Source organism: Drosophila persimilis, unplaced genomic scaffold (assembly GCF_003286085.1).
Source record: "Drosophila persimilis strain 14011-0111.01,24,50 unplaced genomic scaffold, DperRS2 tig00000766-arrow-arrow-pilon, whole genome shotgun sequence".
Lineage (NCBI taxonomy): Eukaryota > Metazoa > Arthropoda > Insecta > Diptera > Drosophilidae > Drosophila > Drosophila persimilis.
This window is the reverse complement of record NW_020825350.1, coordinates 385,716-404,030: the sequence shown is the minus strand read 5'-3', so window position 1 is coordinate 404,030 and position 18,315 is coordinate 385,716. Positions and strand designations below refer to the sequence as shown.

The window sequence follows — 18,315 nt, the reverse complement described above, 5'->3', positions numbered from 1 at the left end:
AAATTCACCCTAACACCTCTCCTAATCCTCTGGCTAGTCGCCCAGCTAGTCAGCGCTCGCTCTCTCCATTGTCCTCTGTTTGCCCATTGCACACTCTGCTCTCCTCCTCTCTCCCTGCTCTCTATATATCCTAGATATATGCATATATGCATATGCATTTTCAGCTCTATTTTCTACGCATTTCACAATTCGCTTTTCATTTCATTTCGTTTTGTTTTGCTTCTCAATGTTCTTTAACTTTAGTATTTATCATCGCCTTTAAGTATGGAATAGACATACTATAAATTAACTATCTCATCTCATCTCATATATATATATATATTTATATGTATATGTATATGTATATCAATATCATATTCTTTTTCGTTTTTTACATGCACAAACTCATGAGGCCAAAGTAGACAGTTTCGTTTCGTTTCCTTTCTGTTATTTTTGTTAGCTATTTTTCTTGCTGCTGCTGCTGCTGCTTCCTTAGAGATTAAAGATATCGCGATACTAGACTTAAAACTTAAAGGCTTCCATAGGTAGAACACGAAACACAGATATCTATCTATATATATATCTATATATATATATATATATGTATATGTATATATGCATATTATTCGAATATATTAAATAATTTCTTAGATCTTGCTCCAGAGATTCACATACATAGATGCGGGGTGCGATCGGTAACAGGCAGATATATATATACTGGTACATATGCACATACATATATGCGATCATATAGGCGTAATCGTAATCGTAATCGTGTGTGTTTTGTGTGTTTTTGTTTGTGTTTATGTTGTGTGCGAGTGTGTGTGTGTTTTCTTATCAATTAACTTGGACCTGGAGCCCATAAACAGTTACATTTTACAACATATGTCATTTGCATTGATTAATAATTATTTGATACAGATAATATCATTGATTTGATGCCTTTGCTGACAGTGCGGTTTGCTATGTGCGGTGCCAGTACGTGTTGAGATGCGTATAGCGACAGATAACGACCGATTAGTGTCATGTGGGGCTCGTCGCCATGTACATACATATGTGTAGATGCGTCTGATATATCCAATATATATATATAGTAGTATGTCTTGAGTGCACACTTCTCCTCCTCCTTCCAGAATTTTGAAATATGCTGCTTTGGGGGGGGGGGGGGGGGGGGGGGGGGGGGGGCACATAACGAACTAACTTAAACCTACGGGGACGGGGGAAGAAGAGATAATTTTGAGGAGAAGCCTCAGATCAGATCAGATCGCTTTGAGTCGGGTCGGTTTCTTGGGTTTCTTGGGTTTCTGGGGTTTCTGGGGTTTTTGGGGTTGTTGACTGGTGATGGACGACTAGGCGTGGAGCAGACAGCAAACAGGAAACTGGTAACTGAAAACTTGACTTGACTTGGCTTTTCCCGCTAGATCTGGCCAACCAGCTCCTGTATGCTGCGCAGTAAATCTTCCATATTTCACAAGAGATCGCGATGAAACACCCAGGTGTGTTTTGTGTGAGCAAACTTATGCGAGAGCCACTGCGACTCCAGCAAATTGAACCGATCCTGGCTCAGATACAAAGGTTTGCCGCGCCTAAAAACAGGGAAGCAATCATTTGAATAATCTCGTGCTTACTCATGCTCATTCGTGCAACATTCAACTCACTTGAGATCGCGATCCTCCTCGTCAAAGTCATCCAAGTAGAGCGATCCCCACAGGCAAGCGCGACGACCGCGTATGACAATGATGTACGTGGAGGTGACCACCAGGAAGATGCCAATGCCGCCGCCACAGGACAGCGTGTGCTGAGAACGGCGCAACACGTATAATTAGTGAGTGTGCAGGGCGATAGAAACTGTGAACAACTCACCCGTACTGCCTCACAGCAATCGTTCTCCGCACAGCAGTTCTGCTTGAGGCACACAATCGTCCCGCACAGCAGGCAAATGGAGCTTTCCTTTGGAACTTTGTAGCAATTGAGGCAGGGCCGCTCGTGGTAGTACTGCAACGACAAAAATATGTAAACGTGTATGAGTCGCACGAGTCGTATGCAAAGGAATGGCAGTGCAGTGCAGCGTACCGTGAACAGACGCTCGTACTCGCGTGGCAGCTCGAGCAGTCGCGGCTGCTGCCAAAGCGAATGCTGGTTGATCAGCACCAGCTCCCGGATGGTGTCCGAGGGCGGGCGTACCTCCCGCAGCTGTTTGCACCAGAACTGGGGCAGTGTGTGCTCGGTGCCCGGTATGAAGCACAGGCCTTTGCTGGCATTGAAACAGTCCCAGTCCATCGAGTCGGTGACCAGCTCCAGGTAGTAGACCAGACGCACAAACTCCAGACCCGGCGCCGATATCTCCGGCATCTCATGGCGATACAAATGCTGACGCAGCAGGGCCGCCACCCGCAGGAATGGTAGGCACAGCGACTGCAGCTGCAGCTCCATCGATTTTAGATTCACATCTGACGACGATGCTGTCCCTCCGCTCGTTCCGGGGCCGGGGCCGGGGCCGTGGCCGTAGCCGTGGCCGTGGCCGTGGCCGTGGCCGTAGCCGTGACCGGGGCCATAGTCGTGGCCAGGGCCGTGACCGTAGCCGTAGCCGTAGCCGTGGCCAGGACCGCTGCTGCTGCCGCTGCTGCTGCTGCTACTGCTGCTCGCTGCCGCAGAAGTGCTGGCTATGCTGTCGCGACGCAGATTGATCAGACAATCGGTCTCGCCCAACACCAGTGCCATGGCCCGTCCCAGCTGGGAGGCGCTCTGCTGCTGATGGCCGCTGAAGCGGCTCGAGCTGCTGCGGCGGCTGTAGGACGAGGGCACAGAGCCGGCGGAGGCGGAGGCAGATGCAGAGGCGCTGGAGCTGACAACGGCTGCAGTTTCCGCAGTTTCCGCTGTTTCCGCTGTTTCCGCTGTTTCCGCTGTTGCCGGTGTTGCCGTCTCCGTCGGCTGGCTGCCGGCGTTGGCGTTGGCGCTGCCGCTGGCGCTGGTGTTGGTGCTGGTAGTGCTAGTGCTCCCAGAGCTGCCGTATAGTGTCAGAATGTTTTCGCACTCGAGATCCGTCAGGGTGACGCACAGCTGGACGACAATTTGGTAGTACAACAAATTGTACATCACCTTCACCATGCAGGTGAAGTAGTCTGTTGGGAATAGAGATTGGTAAACAATAGATGAGATGAGCGCCCGTCATCGGTGCAATTTGTTCCCTGCAATACTTGCCCTGGTCCAAGTGCAGCGGTGCCAAAAGAATGAACTTCAGGAGCAGTGCAATGGGATCCGCTAGCAGACTAGGTATCAGCTCCTGGCAATGGGCCGGCAGCGGCTCCGCATCGCTCACGGGTAGTCCCGCAAGCGAGGCCCAGCTGCTCCACAGTGGCCACTCGACCAGGACCCGCACATGCACCGATAGCACATGCAGAAGCGGCACAATGCAGTCCCTCTTCGGCTTATAGCGCGTGGCATTCGATGTGCACAGTGATCCGCCGCGTTGGATGATCTCCGCCTCCAGATTGGTGCGCGCTATCGACGTCACGAAGATGAACAGCTTGCGGAACGTGATGGAGGCGCACTTCACCTTTCGCTGCGAAATGTTGGTCATCACCTCCATGGCATGGCCCATGGCCTCCGTCAGTTTTGTCGGTGGCTGTGCGGATGAGACAATGTACACATATATATATGATGGGTAATAGATGATAGAATGAGAAGCACTCCCAACCTTTCTTACCGGTATCGTTTCATTCTCCTTGATCAGGTCCGAGAGATCGGCGACCAGCTGCTCGAACGGCTGATTGCCCGACCTGACCAGATGCGTGGGCCGGTCCAGTTGTGGACTGAGGGGCAGCACCGAGTTGGACAGCTGCCGACACACCGGGCAATAGAACTCGCCGCGGTCCTGTACCGGCTGCCGCTGGGTGGTGTACAACGTCTTGAGGTACGCCTCCAGGCAGCTCAGATGCACGTGGTGGCCGCACGACTGCACATGGACGCCGTTGTCGTAGGACATGTTGTTGGACAGATACCAGGACTCGTCGCCAAACTTCAAACTGAGCAGCTCGGTGCGGCGGCTGAACTCTGAGGCCAGGCGGGTGCTGCGGGCCAGCCGTTGCTCTTCCCCGGCGTCGAGGGGGAGCGGCAGGCGATCGGCAATGCGCCGACGATGGCCAACAATGCCGCTGGACTCGACAAGGACCACCAGGCCAATTGGATTGGTTTCAGTACTGGGCGTCGTGCAGTTGCAGATGATGCAGTCGTACTCCTTCTCGCGCGGCTGCTCCTCGTACAGATCCTCATCTTCGTCGTCCTCCAACCCGTTGTCCATGTTATTGGCCGCCGCTGCCGCCGATTGCATGAACTGCATCTGCTTGTTGGCAAAGTCCTGCATCATCTTTTGCTGCCGCTCGCGCGCCTTCTTGCGGCGCTCTTCCTTCTCCTTGCTCTCCCGCGCCCTCGCCTCCGCCTGCTTCTCGCGCTGATTGGGCCAGAGGCGGGCCCGTATCTCGTCGATGCTCACTGCGCACTGCTCGTCCCGTTTGGCAATCTTGCGCAGCAAATTCCCAATGAAGAAGGGCCCGTCGCCGATCCGAGAATCGGACACATAGATGTTGTTGTAGTTGCGACGCCCCCGCCCATGCCGTTCGGCCAGGGCAGTGCTCTCGGCAGCTGCCGCGGCCGTCGATGTGCTCGCCTCATTGCAGTCCACATCCATGGACTGCTGATCCGATGCCGATGGCGATGCCGTTGCTGATCCTAGTTCCGAGTTTTCCTCACCATCGCTAAGCGAAAAGCTGTCAAGGGTGCCGCTCAGCTGGGAGTGCAGCTTCAGGAGCAGCGACAGAATGCTCTCGTCCATGTGCAGGTCGTCTTTGTTGTTGCCCCCAATGGCAATGTCGACGGACCGCTTGCGAGTCCCAGTGGCATCGTAGTTCATGCGCCGCCCGCTGCCGGCAAAACTGCCCATCCCGAGGGCGTTTGAGGGTACAATGTCCAAGTTGCCGCTGCTCGGCACAGCCACCGGTTGGACGCGCTGGAACGGCAGCAGCATACCGCTGCCGGTGGGAGTCGTGGGAGAGAACATCTCGCTGGGCGCAGCCAGCGCCGGTGGTCCAGTGCCAATGCCAATGCCAGCGACCGCTCCAGCTACTCCAGCCACATGATTGCTCTCGGCCAGGAGGAGGTCACGTCGTATGGCCACCTCCATGCCGCTCTCTGGGAGCGTGATCTGCTGCATGGGGAAGTGAAAGTCGAGGGCGGCGGGACCCAAATCCATGGCTGTATCCCGATCTCGCAGCAGGTCATCCTCGTTACTGTCCTGCCGGATGATCACTCCGGTCTCCGGCACAACGGACAGATCCGGCGGTAGGGCCACTTCCATTCCGGGCATTCGCATTGGCACCAGAGCCTGCGACATGTTCCTGCGCGCCACAGTCATGGCACCGGCTCCAGGTCCCGTTCCCACTCCTGCTCCTGCTCCCGCTCCCGGTCCGCCAGCCGCCTCATCACCATCGGACTCTATCTGTCCGATCATCCGCATGCCCATTCCCGAGTCTGGCTCCACGTCGAACTCTAGATCGGAGTAAAACGGATTGGAGCGGTAGCTGGACCCAATCACTTGCGGATCGCGCGACTTCAGGGACAGCTTCTTGACCAGGTGCCGCAGGTTGCAGCTGAGATTGTCCGTGGGATAGCACTGGAACAGTCGCGGAGGCTCCTGCCTGCCCTGGTTGTATCCGTGATGGTATCCCCCTCCGCCTCCACCACCACCTCCGCACTCAACCATGGCGGCCGCGGCCGCCGGCGGGCTGTCGCTGACATCGCTGCTCGTCTCCACCGCCATCTCCAGCAGAAAGACGGCCAGGGCCAGCAGGTGCTCGGAGACATCGCGCGTGTGCACGGCCCGGAAAAAGATCGAGAGGATGGTGGAGTGGAAGACGCGCGAGTTCAGTATGCGGCAGGGATCGGTGAAGGAGCTGGACGTGGGCAGGGCTTGTGGCAGACGGAACGGCGGCCAGAGGTTGCCACTGGCGGGCATCTTCTCCTTGGACTTGACATAGGCTGTGAAGCGGTCCAGAGAGGACTGAAAGTCGCGCCGGTGCACAGCCCGCAGGAGGACGTGCAGCGGATCATAGTACTTCTCCCACACCTCGTCGATGGGTGTGAAGAGCCCCTGCTCGAGGTTCTCGGACCCACTCGACGGCGCCTTGTACACCGACAGCTTCTTGAGGAAGGTCTCAAAGTTCTTGGTATGGACATTGCCCGACCGCTCCGGCATCAGCTCGAGCAGCTGCGAGTGTGTTTTGTTCTCGGTGGCCAGCAGGGCGCTGATCTCGATGATGCATTGGGTGGCCTCATCGTTGCCCAGATTGGTGCGACTGGTGACCAGGGTGGCGAGGAATGTGAGGAAGCCCTCCAGCATGGAGGACTGCTCCGCCTTTTGGGGCTGCTTCAGCGGTGCCGTCTCCAGCCACTGGGACACGTCGAACAGCTCGATAGTGTTCTGCAGGAAAAAGTATTGCGGCAGATTGGTTGCGCAGATTTGTAGGAAAAACAGGTCCATGTCAGCCATCGAGTTGCAGAAATTGGCCTGTATGTAGGTCATGGCCTGGCCCTTGATCTGGAGACCATTTCGCACCCATTTGCCAGCCAGAATCTCGTAGAAGAAGCTCTGAAAAGAAGAAAAAAATTGTTCAAATTAGTGATTTGAAAATAACGGAAGTATCGTTCAGTGTGCGATATCCCCTCTATCGATGACAGAGCCATCAGCTATCGAAACGAGTTTGGAAAGCAACTCTAAACTGCCCAAGCCAAGTCGACATACTGCTGGCTCACTCACACTTATGCTGCGACCCATGCTTGCATACTCTCCCTTCCGAGCAGAAAGAACTGTAAACTGTAAACCAAAAGAGAAACACACAACTAGTAACAACAGCACACAGATGCATTTCACATCCATGTGAATTGAAACTGTCTCGTGCCTGTCTGTATACGTGCATTTTAATCAATCTAAGTTAGTGTCAGAAGCAACAGCGAGAGCATCTCTGCTGTCTCTCTGTTGTTGTGGTATCCCGCATTCGTTTTTCAAATTTCAACGGGTGCAGTCGCGTGCGAGCGTTTGCGTGTGTGTCCGTCCCATCTCCGTGTCCCCATATATAACAAATTTTCGTATAGTAAATCTCAACATTATAATCTCTAAGCGCACACACACCCGCACCCACACACGCAGCAGCTCAGCCCACACACCTGCCCAACTCAAGATGCCAGCAGCAATGAAATGGTGGATTCCCTTGTCTCTGGCCTTGCTGGTAACACTCCAGCAGCCCGCCCCAACAACGGCCGTGATCGAGGATGTGCTGGACATCATACACGTGGTGAAGGAGGTGTCCACGGGCATACTGAAGGCCTGGGACATTGTACAGTCCTCGCCTTTGGCGGCCAACATAGACTTTCCTCTAATGCGCGAAAAGCAGCGTAAGGTGCTGCAGCGCCTTAAAGAGGTCACCCGGCAGATAGACCAGACCGAGGAGCAAGTAATGCATTGAGAGATTAACCACTCATCATCGTAAAGTAATCCACCATCCGACCACTTACAGCACGCGGAGTATGTGGCCCTGGCCATAGATACGGTTACCAGCCACATGAACCTGAATGCCCCCATCCTGGCCAAGATGAATGACATCGGGGACACTGTCAACCGGATCTCGTCGCGTTACCAGCAGATGCAGAAGTACGAGGCCCACAAGGACAAACTCGAGATGTCCACCCTGGTGACTTTCGCAGAGTGGACAGTCTCGCCGAATGCCCATTCGGTGCACCACCTGATGGACCGCCTGCATCTCACGCTCTTCGGAAGCGAGGAAAAGGCAAACACGACGGGCACCAGCAGCAGCCTGCTCGCCCATCTGGCGACCAGTTATGAGGTAACTCTTCCTAGACACTGATAATATGTAATTCCAGGCGGCATCAATCTGCAGACTGAGTGCGAATAGTGAATTCATTTCCTAGATGATTCATTCGCGTTAGGTTAAGTTGTTTCCCAGAATTGGGCGGGCGTCTGGGTCTGGGTCCCCTAAATTAAACTCGACTTTCCGGTTGTGTCTTCGTGACGATCTGTTTGTATATTCCGTATTCTCTGGATCCCATCCCTCTTCATTTTCGACTTTCGGCTGGGCAAAAGAAAGTCCGCGCCGCCGATTAGTCATCATCGGCTTTGTCATAACGGTCAGCAAAACCAAGACAAAGCTGAAAGCTCTGAAAGCTCACGCACTTTATTCATTAATTTTGCTGTCCCAAAACTGGTACGCGAAAATCGTTGCAATTTTGCGCCCCCTCATTTCTTTGTGAGTATGTATACGCACAAAGAGGTCAAAGGTCTGGTGTCAACAAAGACTGCACAGTCAACAAACAAACAAACAAAATGACAACAACACACGACAGAGGGCATTGCAGCAACGCCGCCCCCATGCGGAGCAGAGCAGAGCATAGGCTACAGCTCTTTGTTTGCATTGCGTCAAAGAGAGATGGATACATCGAGAGAGAACGAATGCTGAGGGAGAGCTTACGCACTGCAGTACAAGACCTGAGAGAGCGCAGACCAACAGAGTGAGGTGCTTGCACCTGAGAGAGCTAGCGAACAGCTGTTGTCCATGCCAATTAGATGGCGTGACGTCACTAAAACCCACTTTCTAGATATCGACTGGATTATTGCATGCGATGTGGTGCGGGGTGCGGTGCCAAAGTGATCGCAGAAAATAAAACAATCGTACAGCACGTAGGGGATACGAAATCTGCTCCAAATGTAGCGTACGGGAACAGTCTTTTCAACCGAATAAGAATCAAACGATTTTGCTCAATTTTTTCGTGGCATGGAATTACACACTGGGATTGCGGACGTTCGCTCACTCATCCATACACCAAACGCTGTCGATGTATGCGGGCGTGTGTGTGTCTGTGTGTTTACGCTGCCCATCGTCTGGCAAGAAAAAAAAACAGCTACAACAATACAAAAAGAGCTTCAGTCAGCGATTTTTAAACGCACCAATACAAACAAGCGAGCACTCTCAAACGAGCAAGCACACACCAACACACAGGCACTGGGAGCGGAGCCAAGAGCGGAGCGCTTTGAAACAGAAACAGAAAAATTACAGTAGCAGAACGGCACCAGCACTCAGAACAACACACACAGAACAAACCGAAAAAGTGAGCGAATTAAAATAAATCGCAAAAAGTGCGGACACACATTTATCCGTTTTGCTTTGGAATACAAAAACAAATATACAACTGCAAATGTGCCTGCACTGTGCTGTTGGCCACATTCCAGCCTTCAAGCAACAAACAATACACAAATCGCAGCTATAAAAGCCTGCTACGGTCTTTGTCTTAAAACGAGACTCGACTCCAGTGCCGAGCTGGCCAGAGAGACAGAGATTCCACATCAACGACGACAAGTAGTTGTGCCCAGCAGGAAGCACTGGCCAACTGGCAAGCAGAGCAACTGAACGGCCTTCCTGCCTTCCTCGCAGAGTGTGAGGAAATAGTGTACACAATAAACGAAAGAGTCGCGGAAACCCCCAGTATTTGCTGCGGATAAGTGGCTGCCTATCAGCACAGCACAGCACAGCACAGAACCGACGAACCAAGATGGCGACAGCGTCGGCCGCTGTCCAGGGCCACAGACCCATGGATCTGGTCGTATTCGTATTCGTATTGCTTGCCCTGGCCACATTGGGGGGAGTCGTCAGCGTAAAACGCACACCCATGCTGCAGGTGGATGCCCTGCGCACCGAATATGTAAGCCTGGAGCGGGATCTCTGGGAGTATCTGAAGAAGACGGCCAACAGTCAGAACAACAAGCAAACGCAGCTGCGCAAGATCTTTGTCTCGCACCGTGACTTCAATGCGAAACCCTTCATGGAGCACACCTTTGGGGTGCAGCGCTACGAGATCCTTAAACACTACGAATGGTCGGTTCTGGAGCGAGAGCTGGAGCACATAAGCCAACTATTCGAGGAATACAAGGTACAGAAGACGATCAAACACACGAGAGATGAGAAGTTAACTTTCTTTCTTTTGAATGGTACCGCCAACCCACAGAACGCATTGGCCAAGCAGAACAACAGCGGCCAGCTGGATGAGAGTGACATTCTTGATCTGACCCAGAAGGTCTTTCGCGAGAGTAACACTGCCCGCATCCTGCAGGAGATACATCGGGTGATGGTCCAGCAAACACTCTACTACAGAGCCATGGTGGTTAGTCAGCAGCCAAGATCCGTTCCTTCCGTTCGCTCCGTTCCCCTAGGCGACGCGAGGTACCAGGTACCACAGTGTCGGGCTCCGGGGAACATTCCGATAATTGGCATGTTATTTTAAAAATTTAACAGCCAGATGTGCGCTGATTAGGTGTTCCGTAATCAATAGGGGGGAATGCAGGCGCGCCGCGCCTCACGGTTAATGGCTCTGCGGCCGGAACGGCAAAAACAGATGGCACAGGGCTGTTGATATCGTTTCGAGTAAATGCATTTTGTCCATTTTCCAGGCCTCCACGAACGAAATATGCAACACCCAGCAGTCGGCGCAGCAGTTTGTGTACTCTCTTTATGCGGACATCGCTCTGACCGAACTGAAGGCCTACACCATGATGGAGTTCTCGTGGATGATGCTCCGGGTCTATGGCAAGGGCAATTTCACGCAAGAGGCTGAACTGATGCGCACCGACTACGAGCGGCGCACGGAACGGACGCTGAAGCTGCTCAAGGACGTGATGACGCGGGCCGATCGTATTGTCTGGCGCTGTGATCCCAAAAAGCATGAGGCTGGCGTCACCTACGACGAAGTGACGCGCCTGCTCCAGGGCTACATCGAGAACGAGGTGGATCTAAACAACGAGGAGACATGCCGCGAGACCTGCTCCTTCTATCAGTCGACCCGCAGCGAAGGCTGCTACAAGGATCTCTACTGCGCCCGTCAGCCCAGGTGCTCGGGGCGGCTGTACAACTGCCAGTTTGTCGATTCGGACATGTGGGTGTGCCCCTCGCCCAAGAACAGCACTAGGCGCTACGAGTACATCGAGTACGAGAACGGACGCACGCTGGGCCAGCGGGCAAACTGTGTGCGTGGCACCACCAAGGTGGACAGCTGGTGGCGGTACCTCTTCTGGCATTGCAGCTACTGCTTCTGCATGTGCGACGAGCAGGGCCTCAAGTCCGATCGTTTCTTCAATCTGCGCGAGGCAGTGTCCGATGTGAAGCGCAACAGGTGAGCAGAGATCCCATCCAGAAGGAGGGAGAAGGATCAAAGGATCAAACAAGGCTAGCCTAACTCCCTAACTTTGATGCTGATGTACTTTCTAGGGTCGTGACTGGACTGCGTTTTGTGAAGAAGAACCGCATTTTCCATCTGCAGATACAGGAGGGAGAGCTACTGCCGCGCGGCGGCATCAACCATACGACTCTGTCGTGGAAGCCCGTCGAGAATTATAACATCTTCGACCGGGACGTGAAGAAGGGCACCGACTATCACACCCTCAGCTACGAGAGCCGCTCCGTTGATCTCGACGATGTCAACACGGACGACAATAGCTTTGTGGTCACCGGCGTGCGTTTTCGTGTGGTGGGGGCCCATCTAAATCTGGAGGCCTGCTACAGCGAGTTCGATTTCAAGACGGGCCAGCTGCTGCAGCCGGAGGCGAACAGCTATTGGAAGTCCAACGACAACACCGATGTCAGCGGCGACAGCAAGACGCGCAGGTGATTATCCATCATCCATCCAAGGCAGCATTCTTGAGCCAGAATCTGACGATCTCTCTATCTCTATCTTTCCATCTGTTTGTGCAGGGAAAAAGTGAGCCTTTCTAATGCGGACGTGTCCACTCGTACCATCACCTACTCCATACCTCAGTCGCGCCACAACCAGTACATCGAGTTCACAAACACGGGCCTCGATAAGGATGCGGCCCAGAGCACAGTCCCATTCATGGATGTCCAGGATGTGATATCGAATCCCCCAGTGCCCCTGTCGGGCATTGGCATCTACTACAAGGGTCGCAACGGCTATGGCGGCTTCCTGGGGCCCAAGATCATCACCTACGACTTTACGCCCCATGTCCAGGTGCCCAAGAACAAATATTAAGGAGATCAGATCGAATGATCCACGTATTTCCATAGCTTTCCTAGTTGTAATACTACTACCTACAGAATACACACCTTTTGCAATTACTTTCGTGTGGTCTTAGTGAGAGGACTCGAATCAAAGACAAGAACAAGAGAATATTAACTAAAAAATATTGGAATTAGCCATAAATAAAGAGAACAAAACAAGCCTCGAAATAAGCTTCTACCAAGGACCATCCATGCGGGTAGTACTGATCTCTCAGCTGTATATAACGTGGCGGTTCCACAGGGAGGGATTTCAACCACGGCGTCTAAAATGTACGGCTTAGCCTTGATTAGTGCGATATATATATATCACGCCATCACGCACCACCGCACACATACGCAGGAGCCTGAACGAGGGTAGTACTGCAAGATATTGCAGGAGGAACGGGTACGGTACGGGCGCACGGGGCACTGGGCTATCCTTCGCCTCGCCCCGAGCAGCAATTTGTATACTGTTTTTGGATTCTTGGAACCGAATCAGCTGCCCAAGGCAGCGTCGAGTATTGAGAGGGACCCCGCCATAGAATATTGTGTAGTCTTTCACGGAGCGCAAACTGCAACCGAAAACTCACCTGAACACGGAGCGGATGGATCATCAACAGCGGCAAGAGGTAAGGACGCGAGGGCAGCACTTCGCTCAGGGGAATGCCCATTTTGGTGACCGCCTGACAGACAAAGGCGGCCAGATACCGATGCAGCGGAAAATGGAATGAGGCCTGCATCATTTCCTCCTGCAAAAGCAAGTATGAGAAAAAGTATGTAAGAGATGAAGAGCAGAAGAGCAGCAGAAACGCACCATTGAGAGTCTTGCCTCCATAAAGTAAATCGAATCAAGCCACTCGTGCAGCGTCGTCACACAATAGTTGATGATCTTTTTGGCCAGATGGGCATGAGTGCCGTCCTGTAGATGGGATATGATCGACCACATGGGATAGGCGCTGGCCTCCAGTTCGCAGGAGAAGGCCGCATAGTAGCTGTTAGGTTCGAATTCCACATGGGAGGCCGTCTCCCGGACATTCACGTTCATGCCCTGAAGCATTTGGAGGAACTGAAACCACATGTCGATGAGGTTGTCGTCCCGAAGAAAGACTAAGGCCACCGACTCGTGCGATAGCACGTTATTGAAGTCCGAGACAAGCGGCCAATAGCAATGATCCTTCATCACCTGGCGCGTACAATCGATGACAAAGTGAAAGTTCTTGCCGGGATCTACCAAATACAAGATACAGATAAAGATACATGTTCAGTGTGCTCTCTGGCGCTGCCCTTACCGTGCAGTGTATTCTGGATGAGTATCTTGGACATCATTAGCTTCAGGCTGATAATCATGACATGCAACAGCGACAGCTCGTTGACCATCTTGAGGGCCAAGCTCTCGTTGGAGAAGAGCTGAACGCTCATGTGGACCACGCGGTTGCTTAGCGTGTCCGGATCGCGTGACATCTCCAGCACGGACGGAATTCGGCTGTAGTGCATCACAAAGGTGCGGGTCAAGTGTTCCTTGAAATGGAAAAAAGTCAAATCGAAAAGTTAATGCATATGCTCGAGCTATCACTCACTTTGTAGTCCTGGTCGGGTAGCATATTGAGCAGAAAGCAGACGAGTGTCTGGGGGAACTCGAACTTGAATGTCCAGAATATGAACTCCTCGAGTAGAGTGGTGTGGACCAGCTTTTCGCAGAGCGCCGGCAGGTCACGGTACTCGTCGGGTGGCTCCGGATTTGGGAACCGGTTGACCGCGTCCTCGTACTTTTCGCGATTCGCCTTCAAGAATCGTCCGTTGCGTGTGTCCTGGCAAGGCGTCTCCATAAAGTAGGCGTACACCTCGTGATTGATCAGGGTGCGCGTCATCACCTTGCGCATGATCTCGCCCATGTTGTTCAGGTCGATCAGCATATTGGCGAACTCCTCGCACGAGTACGAGGTCATGGCGTGCACCTGCAGTGAGGTGTCGCTATGCTCGCGAAAGTGCTGCAACAGGCGGAAGAGCAGCTTCGGCATGATGGCCTCGGCCACGGCCAGCAGATTGTTGGGCACGGGATCGCGATTCACGCGATTATTGATGCCATGGTCACTGCAGAATCCTTCGGCCTTCATCACGGACGTGTCGCCGCAGTCGCAGGCGCCGCCAGCCTGGGACAAGAACATGTTAAAGTCATGGTTTGTGTGGTTGCCCTTCTTGAAGCAGTCCCGACAGATGGACATGCAGGGCGAGATCCCGCAGGTGCGGCACCGATAGGCCACCACATGGGGCACCCACACAAGGCCGCACTTGGCGTGGTTGTCATAGCTGCGCACTGCAAATGGAAATCAAGAATCGCTTAGTTTTTGGTTTTGGTATTGGTATTGGTTTTGATTTTGGTTTTGCTTTTTGGGGTAAATGTTTGATGATGCGGCAAGGCTGCGCTGCGTGAGAGTGTGTGTGGCGCTGCCTTTGCCTCTTGCCATGGCTATTGCCATTGATTTGATAGGGTTCCTAAAATAAATGATGCACTCATTTCGGATTGCTTAGTTAATTTCTTCGCTTGTAGCTTGTTGCGTGACTTGTTGTTGTCTTGGGGCGTAGCGGACCTTGTTCGCTGTGGCTGTCGCCATATCGCCATCGACGATGAAAAGGTCATGCGGAAGGAAATCAGTCGAAAGCAGCAACCAGTAAAGACAATAGCGAGCGCAGCGAAAAATTGATTGACAATTTTCGAAATGGCAATCGATCGCTCGATCGATCGCCAAACAAGTTGGCAACTCTCCGCACTAGCACACACACACACACGCACACGCGAAAATACATACGCATACGCACACTCACTATACCCATCCCTCTCTGTTGAAGCAAAAGAACTTTTGGACAGAGAGTGAAATCCGAATGAATCAAAAAACGGGGAAAGCGCATTGAAGGTAACGGTGTGACAGGGCGGGGCGTGAGGCGGTACGGTGCGGGGGCCATGGGAACGGAAAGAAGGCGCATGCAGAGGCAAACAGAAACAATGAAATAACGGTCAGCCAATTTCTGTACACATGTATAAGCGTGTGAGTGATAAGGATGACATGATGTTGATGACAAACCGCAATATGCAATGGCAGTCTGATAACATTTTGGATTGTCGAAATCTACGCAGCAATGGACGGACGAACATGCGACAGAGTCGGGGTAAAGTTAGAGAGTCCCACAAGTGTCTGTGTGTCGTCTGAATGTTGGTACATTTTACATACATATGCAATTGTATAGATCTCACAAATGTTCTTCATTTCTAGCCATTAACATTCACACACACAGGCAAATACACGTTTTTTAGTAAAACAATTGAAAACAAACACAAAAGGTAGGACACCTTCCAATGCTCTTTCGCCTTTTATTTGCCGCACAATGGGAGCAATCATGCGCGCTGCACGAACCTCATCTCCCCCAGTCGAGTGTACTATTTTCTGCAAGGGTAGGGTATTGTAAAATAGAGCAACACTCCAGCAAAACGGTGACAGAGAGGTGCCAGATCCAGATGTGCATGCTTGTATGTATGTGTGCCTACGGTGGACGGATGCACCTAGATGGGACGCTGCCTGCTGCTGCTTCTGCTGCTGGGTAAGAATATTACGCAAGGCAGAACTGCACAAGAACAGCTGACACGGCGGCAGCGGGCGGGCGGACGGCCACAAGGTGTCAAGCTGCAGTCGCCACTGTGCGTTTAGGGTATGTGTACACACACATGCATGCACACATTGAGCTAGTGTGCGAGCGAGTGAGCCGACAAGTGGGACAAACAACAGAAAAAAGAGCAACGATAAAAGCAACCTAGAGTTTGGCGACTTACGCAGCCTGGCACCAAAAATTATAATAATAATAATAAAATTGTCTGCAGCAGCAAATGCAGGAAAGCAGAGCATTGGCAAATAGATGATTAGTCGGGATTAAATTGGGCAAATTTGCGAGAGTGAACTCTGTAAGTGCGGGAAGTTTTTACATACATACATATATTTTCATGTATTTGTATATGTATATGTTTGTAGGTATGTTTTTCTGTTGCCATGGTGGTGCACTCTTCACGCTGCCTTGCACCTTGGCTACCTTGCTGTTCACTCCCTTGCGTGCCCTTTACCATTTACCACAGACACGACACCACACACGCACACACTTGCACACAGTCCAACACATATATATGCTGCATAGAGCGCAGGCACATATCCCATCCCACTCACACCTCGGGGTCCCTCTTAGGGGCAACGGACTGCCTGCCGCCAACCGCCCGCCGATCAGCTGACACATGGATATGAACCAGTCGCCGCACTCTCCTCTCTCTCTCTCATCCTTCTTACTACGAATGAGTACTCACCAATCTTGACAAACTCCTGCGGTGTACGACCACCGGCGATTAGCCAGCGTATCCACTCGATGTTGTCGGGATTATCGATGGGCGTGCCTGGATTGAAGAGCGTATCCATAATGGAGTCCAGATCGGGTGTGGGACTGCCGCGGCAGCACTCTGTGTTGATGAGGGCGGCCACCTCCTTGCGGCTGCGTAGGCTGAATGAGGAGGTGCCAAAGAAAAAGCTCGGCTTGGCGCCAGCATCCTCGCCAGCTGCTGCTGCTCCAGCAGCCGAACTCCCGGTTCCATAGTGTCCACTGCTATTTGAGCTGCTGCCACTGCCAGTTGCACCGCCTTCCGCACTTGAGTACTTGTCATGCAACGGCGAACGGGAATTGCCAGCTCTAGCTGCTGTGGCAGTGGCAGTGCCACTCCCTTCCCCAATCGTGCGGGAAGAGGCGGCGGTAGCAGCGGCAACGCCACCGGCACCTACAGACACATGGCCCGCCGCCTGCACATAAACCGATGACAAATCCACATCGGAATCGTCGTCGTCATCCTCATCCTCGTCTACCATGGGCTGGACCATGGCCCGTGCCCTGTCCCCATCATCGTCCTCGTCATCGATGCTGATATCGGCATTTGACAGGTTGTCATCCTCGTCCATGCCTGTTCCTGTTTGTGGACCACCTTCTGCTTCTGCGTTGTTTTGTATTTTGGTGACGTCGCGGACGACGTCGCTACTCTCGGGCGATTCTCTAGGAAAAGATGCCCAGAGATCCACGCCGATTCTGCTTCAGCTTCTTTGGGTGTCTCGTCTTGCGTCCGTCTTTTCGTTCCGTTCGGACTTTTCTTTCTTTTTTTTCAAACAAGTTTTTTCTTTGCCGTTCTTCTTCTTCCTATACTACTGCCTCGTTGAGCAGCAGTCGGTGATTCTTTTTTGGTTTTTTTTTTTTTTTTTTTGTGTGTGTTTGGCTCGGCTTAAACTTTAGTATAGAATTCACTAGAGAATTTAGACGTTTAGATGCACGGGAATGTAATCCCTAAAAGTGATTACGGAGAATTTCACAACACCGAACGAGAACACACTTGACTTTGACTCACTACTCACTGACACTGGGGATTGCTCAGCTCGAGCCGCTCCAACATCTCCGCCTTCTGTGTTCTATGTTCTTCGCTCTCTTGACGTTGTTCGCCCGACCTGCTACATCCCGTCCGTCCTGTGAATGGGGACGGTACGACACGGTGCAGTCGCACTCTGGACTCGGACTCGGTCTCAGACTCGGACTCGGATGGGGTCCGTCGCGTGGGAGGATTTCGATTTTACGCAATTTTCACGGCACTTTATCCAGGAGTTTTAGTGAATAAGAAATCGACACATATACTTATCAAGCACCAATACCCTCACGCACACTCACAAATATAACCAAATATATTATTCGTGCATTGAACTTGCCAATTACGATTATTTTCTCGTATTATCCATCAATTGGCTGCACTCGTCGGCTGTCCCGTGTCTGATGCTATAAATTGCGTATTATTGATGTTGCTAAGGTCCTCGCTAGTGCCTTTATTACTGCAAATTTTGATTTGCTCTACGAACCTACACACCACAGGCTGTATAATTGTATATGTATATGAATTTTATCTGCAATGCTATGCGGAGCTGATGGCCAAATAGCCAGTCACAGAGAGGCGTCGACACGATGACGAAAAAGAAGAAGAACTGCTCGATAAAAGTAGCCTGCTATCGAAATAAAGGTGCCGATTCGTGGTAAATACCACCCTGCTGCTTGGCCTGGCCAGGTTACCGGTAATCAAAATGCAGCTCGCCTAGCATACCATTCCAATCCCCCATCAACAGATTCAAATACCGAGTTCCCGCCCAAGACTCTCCAATGCCGAATTGCA

At 52.1% G+C, this 18,315-nt stretch overlaps 2 protein-coding genes across 4 annotated transcripts; one reads left to right on the top strand and one right to left on the bottom strand.

The window, feature by feature from the left end:
- Positions 1 to 1,342: 1,342 nt before the first annotated feature.
- Positions 1,343 to 18,061, bottom strand: LOC6600421 (E3 ubiquitin-protein ligase Ubr3). Of its 2 annotated transcripts, XM_026992602.1 has the most exons (12): positions 17,509 to 18,061; positions 16,432 to 17,447; positions 13,667 to 14,403; positions 13,379 to 13,607; positions 12,904 to 13,316; positions 12,680 to 12,838; positions 3,686 to 6,622; positions 3,181 to 3,604; positions 2,053 to 3,101; positions 1,843 to 1,974; positions 1,638 to 1,777; positions 1,343 to 1,565 (listed from the first exon to the last, which is right to left on the bottom strand). In XM_026992602.1, the coding sequence occupies exons 2-12, from the start codon at positions 17,069 to 17,071 to the stop codon at positions 1,448 to 1,450; spliced, it is 6,978 nt and encodes a 2,325-aa protein (XP_026848403.1). In that variant the 5' UTR covers positions 17,072 to 17,447; positions 17,509 to 18,061; the 3' UTR covers positions 1,343 to 1,447. The 2 variants fall into 2 exon arrangements, with proteins under 2 accessions (XP_026848403.1, XP_026848402.1); XM_026992601.1 differs by having other exon boundaries at positions 16,432 to 18,061.
- LOC6600424 lies at positions 7,048 to 12,271 on the top strand. 2 transcript variants are annotated; one of them, XM_026992603.1, is made up of 5 exons: positions 7,048 to 7,484; positions 7,548 to 7,874; positions 10,490 to 11,208; positions 11,304 to 11,699; positions 11,787 to 12,271. In XM_026992603.1, the coding sequence occupies exons 1-5, from the start codon at positions 7,212 to 7,214 to the stop codon at positions 12,079 to 12,081; spliced, it is 2,010 nt and encodes a 669-aa protein (XP_026848404.1). In that variant the 5' UTR covers positions 7,048 to 7,211; the 3' UTR covers positions 12,082 to 12,271. The 2 variants fall into 2 exon arrangements, with proteins under 2 accessions (XP_026848404.1, XP_026848405.1); XM_026992604.1 differs by lacking the exons at positions 7,048 to 7,484; positions 7,548 to 7,874 and adding exons at positions 8,932 to 9,972; positions 10,048 to 10,203.
- Positions 18,062 to 18,315: the final 254 nt, after the last annotated feature.